At 52.5% G+C, this 13221-nt stretch overlaps 2 protein-coding genes across 5 annotated transcripts; one reads left to right on the top strand and one right to left on the bottom strand.

Annotated features, from left to right (window-relative positions):
• Positions 1-116: 116 nt before the first annotated feature.
• Positions 117-3501, top strand: SDR39U1 (short chain dehydrogenase/reductase family 39U, member 1). Of its 3 annotated transcripts, XM_010831367.1 has the most exons (6): positions 117-205; positions 521-627; positions 717-799; positions 1195-1316; positions 2332-2475; positions 2749-3501. In XM_010831367.1, the coding sequence occupies exons 1-6, from the start codon at positions 190-192 to the stop codon at positions 3159-3161; spliced, it is 885 nt and encodes a 294-aa protein (XP_010829669.1). In that variant the 5' UTR covers positions 117-189; the 3' UTR covers positions 3162-3501. The 3 variants fall into 3 exon arrangements, with proteins under 3 accessions (XP_010829669.1, XP_010829670.1, XP_010829671.1); XM_010831368.1 differs by lacking the exon at positions 117-205 and having other exon boundaries at positions 1195-2255; XM_010831369.1 differs by lacking the exons at positions 117-205; positions 521-627; positions 1195-1316 and having other exon boundaries at positions 718-799.
• A 1241-nt stretch (positions 3502-4742) lies between these two features.
• On the bottom strand, positions 4743-13215 carry KHNYN (KH and NYN domain containing). 2 transcript variants are annotated; one of them, XM_010831365.1, is made up of 8 exons: positions 13142-13215; positions 12519-12739; positions 10562-11700; positions 10274-10404; positions 10091-10187; positions 7033-7140; positions 6725-6826; positions 4743-6288 (listed from the first exon to the last, which is right to left on the bottom strand). In XM_010831365.1, exons 2-8 carry the CDS (start codon positions 12717-12719, stop codon positions 6036-6038), a joined length of 2031 nt encoding a protein of 676 aa, XP_010829667.1. In that variant the 5' UTR covers positions 12720-12739; positions 13142-13215; the 3' UTR covers positions 4743-6035. The 2 variants fall into 2 exon arrangements, with proteins under 2 accessions (XP_010829667.1, XP_010829666.1); XM_010831364.1 differs by having other exon boundaries at positions 12519-13215.
• Between the last annotated feature and the right edge of the window lie 6 nt (positions 13216-13221).

Here is a 13221-nt window from a genome sequence, read left to right as displayed (position 1 = left end):
TGTAATGAAAAATACCACCTTCTCTACGAATTCTTCCGGGTCGCCAGGCAGGGCCACTCCCAGCCTCAATCCGGCCCGCCCCACAACTGGAGCGCGCCTCCCGGAAAAACGCATGCGCAAAAGGCTACAGCGGCGTCCTAGAGAAGAGACACTCTAAATCTTGCGCAGGCGCGTTAGGTCGTGGTCGCGATGCGGGTTCTTGTGGGTGAGGGAGGGCGGGAAGCGGGTGGGCGCGGGAGGGGGCAGGTTTATAAAAAGAAGATACAGCCAGAAATTGAGGGCTTAGGAGACTGTTTCTGAGAGAGGGTACCGTCTCATGCACAGGCTACTTGGCCTTTGCCTCCAAGCCCTAGGGGCCGAATCTCCCTAAACCCTGTGTTTCACCCTGCAAGCATCGCGGGGAGGGGGCAAGAAGGAGGGGAGAAGTCTGAAGTCAGATGGGAGGGAACCAGAGAAGGGGGCTACATGTGAGGACGGAAGGCCCCCCCGGGCGGATAAACACCTCGTATTTTCTGATCAGGTGGCGGGACGGGCTTCATTGGGACAGCCCTAACCCAGCTGCTGAAGGCCAGGGGCCACGAAGTGACGTTGATCTCCCGAAAGCCAGGGCCAGATCGGATCACGTGGGTATGTCCATATTCTGGAGGCATGGAAAGAAGGCTTAGTTGGGTGGCTCCTAGCGAGGCCTCGAGGCCACTGTGTGCTTTCTCCCACAGGATGATCTCACGACGTCGGGGTTGCCCCGCTGCGATGCTGCAGTCAACCTGGCGGGAGAGAACATCCTCAACCCTCTCCGCAGGTCAGCCGGGCCCTGAAGCTGACATTCTTCAGAGCAGAGGGCCGATTCTGATGGGAACCTGTGAGCTGTGGAGATTGGGGCTGGCAGATGGAGAACTCAACCCATATTCCGAACTTCTCGTTCCCTCACCCTCTCTCCTCCACACTCACTTACCCTTCTTCCCAGTCGGTGGACCTTACTCCCCATTCAGGATGCCCCCAAGTACCTGTGCCTTTTCCCTCTACAGGAGAGGTGGACCGTTTCTCTAAGCCGCAATGAGGGCTTTACTAGGCGTGGATATAGATGGGCCCCAGGGAAAGAGGGAAGGAAGGGTACGTGCGTGTATTTAGTGGTATTTTAGTCCCCATGTGTTACTCCTGTGGCTGAGCACGCATGCACGCATGTTTCTCCTGCAGGTGGAATGCAGCCTTTCAAAAAGAAGTTCTCAGCAGCCGCCTGGAGACCACCCAAACGCTGGCTAGAGCCATAGCCAAGGCCCCACAACCCCCCCAGGCCTGGGTCTTAGTCACAGGTGTAGGTATGCCCCCCACGTCACCAGCCTTTAGACTAGCCAGGGAAAGGAGGGAGTACAGTGAGGGGTAGCTCAGGCTCCAGAGTGCTGGTCTTTTCCAGGCACAGGAACTACCTAGGCCCTCATTCCACGCACATTTTTTCTGACTTTTGTGTACTTTCACTGAGAAATGGGGACCTCAGAGAAAGTGAGAGGAGTGGCACTGCTCCCAGTGCCTGAGAAAGCTCCACCTACTCCCAGGCCCCTTATTTCTCACAGCACAGAGCTTTAGGAACAGAATTGTCAGTTTTTGTATTTTGCCTTTGGGACCAAATTTTATATATATATATACACATACACACACACACGTTTAGTTGCTTAGTTGTGTCCCACTCTTTGTAACCCCACAGACTGTAGCCTCCCAGGTTCCTCTATCCATGGGATTCTCCAGGCAAGAATACTGGAGTGGCCATTTCCTTCTCCAGGGCATCTTCCCGATCCAGGGATTGAACCCACGTCTCTTGCATTACAGGCAGATTCTTCACCAGTGAGCCACCAGGGTAGATATATATCTACACACACACGCACGCATACACTATATACACTACACACACATATACACTAGTCACTATTCTAAGTGCTTTGCCCATATTCCATATAATCCTCACAAGAAATCTATGTGATAGGTATTATTCCTATTTTAAAGACGTAAAAATTCTGCACAGACAGGTTATGTAATTTGCCTAAAGTGACAAATAATTTTGGAGCTGAGATTAAAACTCAGGCAGCCTGGCACCGAAGTCTGTTCTTAGCTTCTGCACTCTAGCAGTCTCAGCTTAGCCCTCTAATGAAAGATAAGAATGACTCCAAGGCAGGAACGGGTCAGCTCATGGAGAAGTTGTAGGGGAAACTATCCACGGCTCTGACTACCCATGGAGAGACTCCCAAGGTGCCAAGGAGGGCGAGGTAAGGAAGCCTTGACTGCAAAGGGCCAGATGGGACAAAGGACACCCAGGGCAGACCAGTGCTGTTCCTCCGGCAGCTTACTACCAGCCCAGCCTGACTGCGGAGTACGACGAGGACAGCCCAGGAGGGGATTTCGACTTTTTCTCCAACCTCGTAACCAAATGGGAAGCTGCAGCCAGGCTTCCTGGAGATTCTACACGCCAAGTGGTGGTGCGCTCCGGTGAGAACAAGGGGTCTGGGTATCAGACAGGATTGGAATGTCTTCTCTGGACCAGGAGGGGGTGGGGTTAAGGGAAGCTGAGCTCACAGGAGATGCCACTTCTGGCTGACCTGCAGGTGGGTGGACAGGACAGCCCAAAGAGAGCCACAGCCCTCACCTGCCACAGAGCAGAGTCAGTATAGGTAAAGAGTGATGAAGGCAAAGTGGAGAGGAACAGTGGGGGTGCCTGGAGGTTGAGGGACCTCCGTGTACCATCCTTCTTGCCTGCTCTAGGGGTTGTGCTGGGTCGTGGAGGCGGTGCCATTGGTCATATGCTGTTGCCTTTCCGCCTGGGCCTGGGGGGCCCCATTGGCTCAGGCCACCAGTTCTTCCCCTGGATTCACATCAGAGACCTGGCGGGAATCCTGGCCCATGCCCTTGAAACAAGCCATGTCCAGGGGATCCTGAACGGAGTGGCTCCCGCCTCCTCCACTACCAATGCTGAGTTTGCCCGGGCCTTGGGCACAGCCCTGGGCCGCCCAGCCTTCATCCCTCTCCCCAGTGCTGTGGTACAAGCTGTCTTTGGACGAGAACGTGCCGTCATGCTGCTGGAGGGCCAGAAGGTGGTCCCACGGCGGACACTGGCTGCTGGCTACCAGTATTCTTTCCCAGAGCTGGGGGCTGCCTTGAAGGAAGTCATAGCCTAAACAGGGAGGCTCAAGGCAGGGCCTGAGGCCTGTTCCTCAGCAGGGGCTTGCTGGTGAGAGACTGCATAAGCTCGGGTTCTCCTCTAGTGACTGAAAACCATCCGGTTCTTAAGCCCCCTTTCTTGCTCACTGTCCCACTGCTCCATCTTATTTAACTGAGAGGTTTCCGCTATTTCAGGGTTACAGTCACATCAATTTGGGACCTTAACTTCTTCAACTCCTCATAGATATATATCTCAGTTTGGTCTCCTTGTGTGTCCTGTTCCTGCCCCATTTCTCCTTCTTGGTATTCAGAGAATGTTTTGCAGTTTAGGCAATAAAGACAAATTAATTGACTGGCTTCAGCTCATCTCTTTGTTCTAGATTCTCCTGAAATTTATTTCAAAGAATGTCATCCGAGATGACCCTTTCCTTTACGTGGAGTTTTGAAAATGGTAACGGGCAACATCTCCCTTCTTGGTCCCTTGACTGCCAAAAGAGCTGGCAACAAATTTGAGGCACAAGGTTATAACAAAGGCAGAGGTGAGAAGACAAGAGGAACAGTGATCCATTTCCGGTGGGCTGTGTGGTCACCCTGCATACTTACTTGTTCACACAATGCTGTTAGGGTACCAGCAGAGGAAGAAACAGGCCAGAGTCTAGGACAGCCTCTGGTCTGTCACTGGACAGCAGTGAACTGATAAACAATCACACTCTGGCCCGTTCATCAAGCTGCAGCAGGACAAAGCTGTGCAAAGCTTAGGACTGTCGGTAGCCAAGGACCTGCCTCTCATCTCAGCCCACTTCAGTCAACCAGAGTCCCTAGCACAAAAGGGCAGATGTTACCTCAAGCCCACTGCACATCCACCAGCACTGAAAGTGAAAAGTACAAGGAACCTGTCAAAAACTACAAACTTGAACATTTTGGGGGAAAAACGTCCCAAGTATTCATCGAAGACCATCTCCCTCTATCAACCCTGATTTCTGCCATAGTTTCACTAGAAGTAATTCCCCCAGCTCCCAATTCAGACCATGTTAACCAATTTCTTTTCTTCTGAGGGGACTGTGGGTTATCTTTGAATCATTGTCACAGCCCCAACTAGTCTCTCCCCAGTACGACTGCCCCCAGCCCTGCTCAGTGTGGTGTACCTCAGCCATGGGCAGGGGTGGCAACACTGGGACTCAAGGACCTCCTCCATCATCAACCTCCACATGCTAGCTGCTGGTATGAGGATCTCAGGTGATTTCAACTCTCTTTATCACTCAGGCAGCAAAAGTCAGAGCCTAAACAGAGGGCATCGTCTAGGGACTTGCTGCAGGGCTCAGACAGCACTGAACCCAGAGGCAACTGTCCTACTTCTTTACCTGGTCTTGGACTCTAGGAAGTTGCCTGGCTCTGTACTGTTCCTGAGGGAATGACTGGCCTCAAAGGTAGAAGTAACAGAAGCATATTTAGGACTGCACTAAAGGAAGGGCTGACTAGTACTGTCTATAGATGAACGTACTGCCTCGGAGCTCGTAGATTTCCTGGCACGGGAGGACTTCAGATACAATGACATGTAGGAACCAAGGTGGACAGAGAAAGTCCTGGGGTGACAGCAGTTGGTCCGACTCTGATTCTTCCATTTTTGTTTTCCAGATTAGTTCCTCTAGGTACAACAAGCTCTATAAACCCTTCCCATCCGCATACACGCACACACAGAGCAGAAGTGGGATTCACTTTATGCGACACAGCTGTTCTGTAGAGAAAATGCTGGGGTCAGGTCACATGATCGTTGTCCTCACAGAACATGGCTTCATCAGTTTGGTGACTGCTCAGCGCTCGAGCAAGTGCGTTAACCAGAGACTGGGACTAGCCGACACATTCGTTCATCTGTAAACAAACACCTGGATGCAACAGGAGAGCTGCCGTTGAGAGGAACAAACCCTGAGAGTTTACTGGTAATGCAGTCACCCTAATTACCTGTTCTGTAAATGTGGATTGGGGGGGAGGGTTGCCCAAAAGGGACGCAGCCATTACAGGGCACATTATACTGAGGATGCAGTGTTAAAATCCAGGGCACAGGCCCTGGGGACAGAGGACCCTCAGCTCTCTGAAAGTGAGGTTCTGGTTAAGAAGCCTGTGCAACCACAGACAGACACACCTGAGACTTGGTCCAAGTACCTTTCGTCCAAAGGGTTTTTCCTCCACGTTCTCATCTCTCCTCCCAACAGGCATTTTTACCCCCGACTTGTAGGCAAAAGTAAAGACCAAGATCAGTCAAGGTGACAGGCAGGCACAGCTGAGACCAGAAGCCAAGTCTCCCTCTGCCTTCTCCACCAGCTCGCTGCTGCCCCACTGTGACCCAGACCCCGGAACACTAGCCTTTCCAGGGGCCAGCATTCCCTTTGGTGCGCTCAGGAGCCCAGCCAGGCCTGGGAAGCGTCCCTGTCCTCTGGCCTTCAGAGCAGCAGCCAGGAGGAGGAAAGGCTTAGCTTCCCGGCCACCTGTTCTCCATTCCCCTCCCACCTACCCTAGCCTCTACCCCCAGCTCGGCGTGGAGGAGGGGCCAGCAGTCCCAGTCTCCGGAACCCACCCCTTGCAGCAGCCCCCACTCCCTACAGAAACCCTGCGAAAGGCAAGGTTGAGAAGTTAAGGCTGAGAAGAACCTCCTGAGAGCTGGTCGAGGTCCTGACTCAAGATGAGATCAGGTCACGTCATGGACCTGTCCCCAAAGTGCTCCACACCAGAGCATTCCTCACATACGAATGCTCTTCCTCAGAACTTCCCTGACACAAAGCACCAACTCAGGGGGAGACTGGGGCAGGGTGTGAGCAGCAGAGGGACCCTCACAGGATGAGCTGAACTGGGTGAGACGAGCTGAGCAGGGGGGCAGCCACTCAGCCAGGTGAGGCTCAGAAGTTGAGACTAAGCAGGGCCTCAGAGAGCTGGTTGATGTCCCGGCAGTACGGCTCACGCTGCAGGATGAAGTCCACCTTGTGATCCTGGCCCCAAAACACCTCCAGCAGTTGGCGCCGGAGCCGCTCTGTCTCCCGCGTCTTCCGAATGCCGCCATTGCCTTTTTCCTCTTCTTTTCTCCCCTGCTGCTGATTACTGTGTTCTGTGACGCCCCTGGCAGACTGCTGAGGCTTAGAAGACCCCGGGGCCCTGGGAAGAAGCAGAGACAGAAAGCTGATAAGCGTCCTAGAGTGAGTGAGCCTGAAGTTCTAGAAACTGACCACCGAGTGGCAGTATCAACTCACTTCTGAAGGGAAAATGGACGGTTCCTTTGGAACCGGATGGTGAAACCAGCTTTAGTCTAATAATTACTTTCTGTCCAGCAGAGGGCGTACTGAATGCAACCAGCTATGAGTAAAAGCAACCATTTACCAAATACAACACACTGATCAGGGAAAACAGGAAGCAGGAGCTTCCTTCCCAGCCAGAAGGGTCTGCGTCAGAATTCCTTGGGCCAAAGCCCAGGCAACCTGAACTACTATAGAATATAGCTGGCCTGGATTGAGTCATTTTCCACCGACTCTCCAGGCCTGCTAGGCCCCTGCAGAGCAAGAGCAGGGCTGCCTAGGAGCTTGCAGGGCCTTACCTGACCGGTTTCTTCAGGAACTCATCCAGGGTGGGGCCGTTTCGCCCCAGGGGGTCATCCGGCACCATGAAGAGGTTTCCCACAAAGGTGAAAGGCAGCAGGCTGGATGGGCACAGAGAATGTGTCGTCACAGAGGGGCCCTTGCCCGCTACCCGGACAGCTAAGACCAACACCATCAGAAGCTGTTGGCTACCATCCTTCAAAGCAGTGTCAGCCCCTTCCCAGAGTCCTCACCCGGTGGCAGGGCACAGCTGGCTTAAGAGAAAGGTCTGAGTCTGTGCCCTGTTCTCAGGGGAGGGTTCCCTCACCGCTCTCTGATGATTGCCATCCACTTCTCAGACTCCTCTGCCAGGTCCCGGAACTGGTCGTTGGAGACAATGATCCCATCAGTCTCTTCAGCCAGTTTCACCATGAACCTGTCTCGAAAACCACAGCAGCCATATTGGGATTCTCCAAGGTCCCAACCCCGGACTGCGTTATTGACTCCTGTGACGCACTTCTAGTGATGGAGATCTGGCCCCTCACCTTGAACCAGCCACCAGATGACTGACTGGATATAGGCGCCATGGGTTAGAAAGGAAACAAAGATGAACCCTTTCATGGCCTCCCAAGAGCAACCCGTCCAGTCACCACAACCCTCCACAACACTTTGTGTCTTGTCTGTATGAGACAGAAAGACCTGGCTCTGGCTCTGGCTTCTTCCCTGCTGCCCCTTGAATCAGTCACAGATCCCTCATGCGCCTCCCCTGAGGCCTTCCACTCCGCTTCCTTCATTTCCAGTCCTGCCAGTACTTGCGCTACTTGGACAATGCAACTTAGGTACCACTGCATAGCCTCCCAATAAGGGGGTCTCCTGCCCCCAGCCATTTACCACCCTCCAGCCTCTCCTCCCCTCAGAGAACATGCTCTTCCCCTACACAAAAGTCTTCCAAACTTGCCCTTTACCTACCAAATGTTTCCACATCCCAGGCTTGGCAGCTACGGCCTAGCAACCAGCTCCAAACCACTCTTACTGCCTTATCTCTCCCCATCCTCCCTAATGCACTCATAGCTCCTGCCAAAAACTAATGATCAGATTTCACCCTGTTCTTCAAACATGCCCTGCGCTCTCCGACTTTCATGTTTCTCAAACTGTTCCCTTTATTTCCTCCATCTGGAAGGAAACCAGACCTCACTGATGAGAGGAATCATAAGGGGAACATCAAAAAAACATGCCTGGGCCCCATTTTAATAATTCTGATTCCACAGGACTGGGGTAGAACTCATAAGTCCTTAACAGGTTTAGAAACCAAGAGATCCAGTGCATCCGATATCCTTGTCAATCAACAAAGACTCTCAAATCCTTCCCTTCCCACAAGACCCCAGCCAGAAGGGAGATCCCTTTCCTCTTGGTTCTATACTGTTTGATTTACAGTTTCTTTGGGCTTTTTGAAGTCATGAATCCAGTCTTCCCTGATTCCTGCCTCCTTTGGCAGGCCAGACACCTAGTACCACACAGGCAGTCAGTATCTGAAACCAGTGTGGTATAGCCTTGGTCGTTCAGTCGTGTCCAGCTCTTTGTGACCCCATGGACTGTAGCCCGCCACACTCCCTGTCAATGGGATTCTCCCATCAAGAATACTAGAGTGGGTGGCCATTCTCTTCTGCAGGGGATCTTCCTGACCCAGGAATGGAACTCTTGACCCCTACATTTCAGGCGATTCTTTACTGTCTGAGCCACCAGGGAAGCCCTAGTGTGGTATAGAGGGGACCATTAATCAGGATTCAGAATGACAGATGTCTGGCTCTGAGCTTCTGTCTGGGAAACAAACAGGTGACATTATAAATATATATGGTATCATATAACAAAAGGTATTTTCAAATTAAGGATAATTGTACTATCATCTCATTAGATCATATGTTGTTCCACAGTATTCAATAGGTTTGTGCTACATGCCACTGTAACTAGGCAAAATACAAAATTTATATTGTACCTCTGCCTATCAGGACCTACACAACTGTAGACACGTGCCTTCAAAATGTATTACAAGTGACAACCTTCAGTTTTAATTCTGTGTCAATACTGGCATGTAAAGAAGGTTCTGTATTCCAGATAACCTGTGAAATCTAGGCATAAAACAGAACTGCATTGGGAGAACATGAATTGTCTGTTTTGTAGAATACCATTTACCTGTTAGGGAGTAAAAGCTAAATATTTGAAAAAACAAAATATATAATCAGTACAGCTTGGGAACTCTTTTTTAATTTAAAACTGAGAATCCTAGAGAATAAAGAACTTATCACTGTAATTTTTTCAAATTGGTTAATTAGCTTTTAAAATCCACCCATGGGACTTCCCTGGTGGTCCAGTGGTTAAGAATACACCAGCCAATGCAGGGAATGAGGCTTCAGTCCCTGGTTGGGGGAACTAAGACCCCACATGACACAACAAAGATCCAATGCAGCCAAAGGCAGGGAGAAAAGCCTATTAAAAAATAATAAGTGAGATCCACCTGTCTCCCACAGTGTGTGCACCAGGGAGGAAATGTGTCTTGTGTTCCTCAATTAAACCATCTAGCAGCTTTACGTTCTCGTTCTTCCTTTGCCATGTCATAGCCTTTGCCAAGAGAATTAACTACTCCGACCCTCTGTCTCCATTTCTGTACAATGGAGATAAGACGCGCTGCCACACTTGACTGAGTCTGTGAAAAACTAAAGAATATCACTGTCCTCCAGCAGAGCACCTTGAGTGAGGAAAGCACATACCTTAGCTTCTTTTGATATTCACAAGGAGGACCAATGAATGGAAGAGGAACTTGAGACAAAGAGGTTAATCCACTAAGAGAACCCACAATGACTATGCGACTTGAGGCTCAAATTCAGGCCTTCAAATTCTAAGACCATTGATCTTTCACTTATCTTTTTTTAAATACCATGTTTTGTACAGCTGTATTATGCATGGAATCCATTCTTTGTATCATTATTTGGATCATTTACTCTGGTTTTCCCAGAAGGTTGGAGAATTTCTCTATGTGTTTGGACATTTAGGTTGTAAGAGGCATTTGTCAGCTAGCTATTCATATCACCAGCTTTCCCATGCTTCCATTAAACCAGTGTTTTCTAGATGGTAAGGCACTATTAATATAAACACGAAGCATCCTTTAGTTTGATCAGTGAAAAAGTGAAGGATGAAACAGAGTTGTTCACCATCCATCTCATCCTGTCTGCAGGGCCGGTTTACCTCCCCAATCATACGGGCACATGGAGAAGTGGCCCTTTTTCCACGACTCAAGTCTTAGTGTGAAGGGGCCAGAGCTTCTGTCTCCCCCTCAGTCTCCCACCAGGCTCCCTGAATGTCAAGTCTGTGGACAAGAGAGAAGCAAGTACCTGTCGTCATAGGAGGAGATCCTCTTGCCATCTAAGACCCGGGAGGGTGTGAGGGAGAGCAGGCTGAGGGAATACAGCTTGTGCAGGAAGTGACCCTCTGGAGAAACAGAGGAGCACAATGGGGTTATCCCTGAGGTGAACACGGGGTCCATCCCCAGACACAAGAGACCAGGCCCAACTCACCTCTGACCTTGGAGTCCTTACTGAAACGCCACTGAGGCACAAAAACAGTTATGTCTCGGTGGCCCCGGTCCCAGAAGTACTGCACGGCAATGGCGATGCCCCGGCTGGAGAAGTAGTGCTGGAGGCCGTGCCTGCAGTGGGAAGGGGTCAGCACTCAAGGGCCCTGGAGTGGAGACCTGGCAGCCTGGCTGGACTGCCCTCCGCTTGGCACATGTCCCCAAGGTGAACACAACTGCCCATCTCTACCTCATCCCCTCCCTGGGACCCTCAGCCCCACCAGATACTCACACCATGGCCACGTTGCTGCCATCAATGACGATATGGCGGAGGTCTGGCTTGCCTGGCACGTTAGCAAGGCACAGGGTGAAAGGGTCTTGGAGAGCCTCCTGGAAACGCTGTGTGCCAGTCACCAAGTTGCCCCCCCGGGTGCCTCGTTTCCATGGAGACCCTCGGCCTCGAGCCACAACCAGCTGCTTGTCTGCTCGGTCTCCCCTGTCCCCTCGGTCTCCACAGTGCCACGGGGGTTCAGGAGCAGGTGGGGGGCTGGGCACTCTTGGAGGTGAGGCTTCCCCATTATGGAGCCGCTGGAGGAGGGAGGCTCCCCGGAGCTGAGATGCCCTCTGATAGGGGCCCTGGGTACTAGGGGGCTGGCCCTGGACCCCGAGCCTTCCTCTTTCCTGGGGCACTCCCTCCTTCCCCAGGGCCTTCCCTTTTGGAGGCCCTGCCTGCCCGGCCTCTCCTCCTCCCGAGGCCTCTCCTCCTCCCGACTGTGGCCTGAAGGCCACTTGTCTCTCCCAGGCCTCTTCCCCGGGCCACTCCTTCCACCCCAAATCCATCTCCCTGGCACCACCCTGCTTTGTTCCCTCCTTCTCCACGGCATGTCTCTCTCCCCTTGACTCTTGCCACCCTGTAGGTCCTGTGTCCAAAGACACTCCACCGTCACCCAGGGGAGTCCTGACTCCCTGCTGCTGAGCGCCCAACGGACCTGGGCCCCCCCAACCCCAGGACGGGAATGCTTGGGGCCCCTGCCCCCGGGATGCCTCCTGCACCAGGCTCAGCAGCTCCTCCTGGACGGCCTGGGGCAGCTGCAGCAGGGCCTCTGTGTGGGCATCCCCCCGGGCCTGCAGCAGGGCGGAGAACTCTCTCAGCACTCCAGCACACTGAGAGGCTCCAGGGGATGGCCCCAGACGAAAGTCCCAGCTCAGCCGCTCCACCAGCTCCTCCACTCGACTCTGGACCATGACGAAGGCCTCAGTCAGGCCACTGACCATCAGCGAGCCGGGCACTCCAGGCACCAAGTGGGCAGATGTGCTCCAAGTCAGGCAATCAAGGAAGAAGCCCTGGGCTCCCAGAAAGATGCAGTGCAGTTTGGGTGGGTAGTGGATTTCATTCTGTAGCTCCGGGCTACAGAGACCCTTCAGGTACTCCTGGGGGAAAAGGGAGGGTAGGAAGGTAGGAAGAAAAAGGAGATTGCTGGAGTCTTAAGTGGTCCGATAGCCCCTTCGGGCCCACTGCTGTCTCCTGAGCTCCAGGATGCCTGGGCAGAGAAATAGAGCCCTATAGATCCTGAAAAAGGTGGGGATTAAAAGAGGTTGGAGAAACTCACTCCTTTCCCTTTTCAGTTGACAACCTGTGGCTGAATTTCCATTTAGAACTCGACTCAACTTAAGATATTGTTGTTAAGTAATTGGTTAAAAGGCTGTCTCTTCTAAACATTTATGTGTATGTATGCTGCATATTTCCATCATAACGATCATCAACACTAACTTTTACAGAGCTCATGCATTACGCCTTACGTGCTTTATCTCACTCACAGTAAGTTCAGTGAGGTGGATACTGTTATTATTCATACTTTAAAGATAAGGAAACTGAAACTAGGACTACAAGGATAGTATTCAGTGGCGGTGCCTTACTGGAAGCCCTGACTAACTCCAGAGGAAGCAGTGTGGGCTTCTACCACTCAGTGAATTCCTTGGTGGGGCCTGCTTGCCCAACCAGATTATCTCTGTTCTCCCCAAGAGTACAAACTGATTCGACCTGAATCACTTATTTCCAAACCCTGGCAGAACCTGGGTCATTACAGCGGAAATGAAACCAAAACTCTGTACAGAGAAGGTGCAAGTTCGTCAAAGCTCAGAGCCAGTGAGACAAGCAAGAAGTGAAGATCTTCCCCAGCCCCTCCTCTCTCCTGCCTCCTCGGGGGAGGGTCATCGTTTCCCCGGACGGGTCAAGGAGAGGCATTCACCTTGGCTCTGCTGGCGTTCTCTTTGGGGCCCTCCAGCTGCAGCCAGATGTGAGGGTTCTCAGGACAGTCCTTCGGAAGGACGCTCATCCCCACCCTGAAGATGCGCTCCACGCGGGGCAGCTGCTTCCGCACCTTGTCCTCGGCCTCCGCAGACACCGCAAAGCGGTCAGGGGACGGGGAGCCGGCCCCCCAGGTAGGCATGGCTGCTTGGCCGCCCGACCCTGGGAAGAGGGAAAGCAGCTCAGAGCCTTGATGTCCCCTCAGCCCAAATCTTGGTCTCCTAACCTAACCAGCTATCAACAGGTCGCACCTAGTTATGAAACCTGTAAACAACCCAGGAGGTAACCAGAACTTCAGTCCAGTTGGAATAGGGAGGGAATGTCAGATTATCTGGACACGGGGGCCTTCTCCCCGGAGACGAAGTCACGGATAAACAAGGCTGTCTATCTGGGATGGCCGTATGGCCTTTGGAAAATGACGACCACAGCCCTGAGCAGGAACGGGGAGGAGGATCCAGCTGGGTCTGGAGGCCAGAAGGAGTGGACAGGTGACGAAAGAGTCCCTCTCCTCCGGGTCTCTGCAACCTCCGGGTCCAAGACGGCCTCTTAGAGATGAATCCTCACCAGGGCTTGAACTGGGTTCTCCTCTGGGGTCCCTCGTCGGCCATTTCCAAGGTTCTGGCCACTCCCACCCCTCCCCCTCC

Source organism: Bison bison, unplaced genomic scaffold (genome assembly GCF_000754665.1).
Source record: "Bison bison bison isolate TAMUID 2011002044 unplaced genomic scaffold, Bison_UMD1.0 scf7180017864526, whole genome shotgun sequence".
Classification (NCBI taxonomy): Eukaryota; Metazoa; Chordata; class Mammalia; order Artiodactyla; family Bovidae; genus Bison; species Bison bison.
This window is presented reverse-complemented; position numbering and strand designations above follow the sequence as displayed.

Bases quoted from the DNA above. Each gene is read 5' to 3' on its own strand.
- KHNYN (XM_010831364.1), bottom strand. From the start codon at position 12,719: ATGCCTACCTGGGGGGCCGGCTCCCCGTCCCCTGACCGCTTTGCGGTG. The intron at 7,141-10,090 runs GTACTTGCTTCT...TTTTCGAGACAG, and splicing joins ATCTCCTCCTATGACGACAG to GTTCATGGTGAAACTGGCTG. The intron at 6,827-7,032 runs GTGAGGGAACCC...GTGCCCATCCAG, and splicing joins ATGGCAATCATCAGAGAGCG to CCTGCTGCCTTTCACCTTTG.
- SDR39U1 (XM_010831367.1), top strand. The intron at 800-1,194 runs GTCAGCCGGGCC...TTTCTCCTGCAG, and splicing joins ATCCTCAACCCTCTCCGCAG to GTGGAATGCAGCCTTTCAAA. The intron at 2,476-2,748 runs GTGAGAACAAGG...TGCCTGCTCTAG, and splicing joins CCAAGTGGTGGTGCGCTCCG to GGGTTGTGCTGGGTCGTGGA.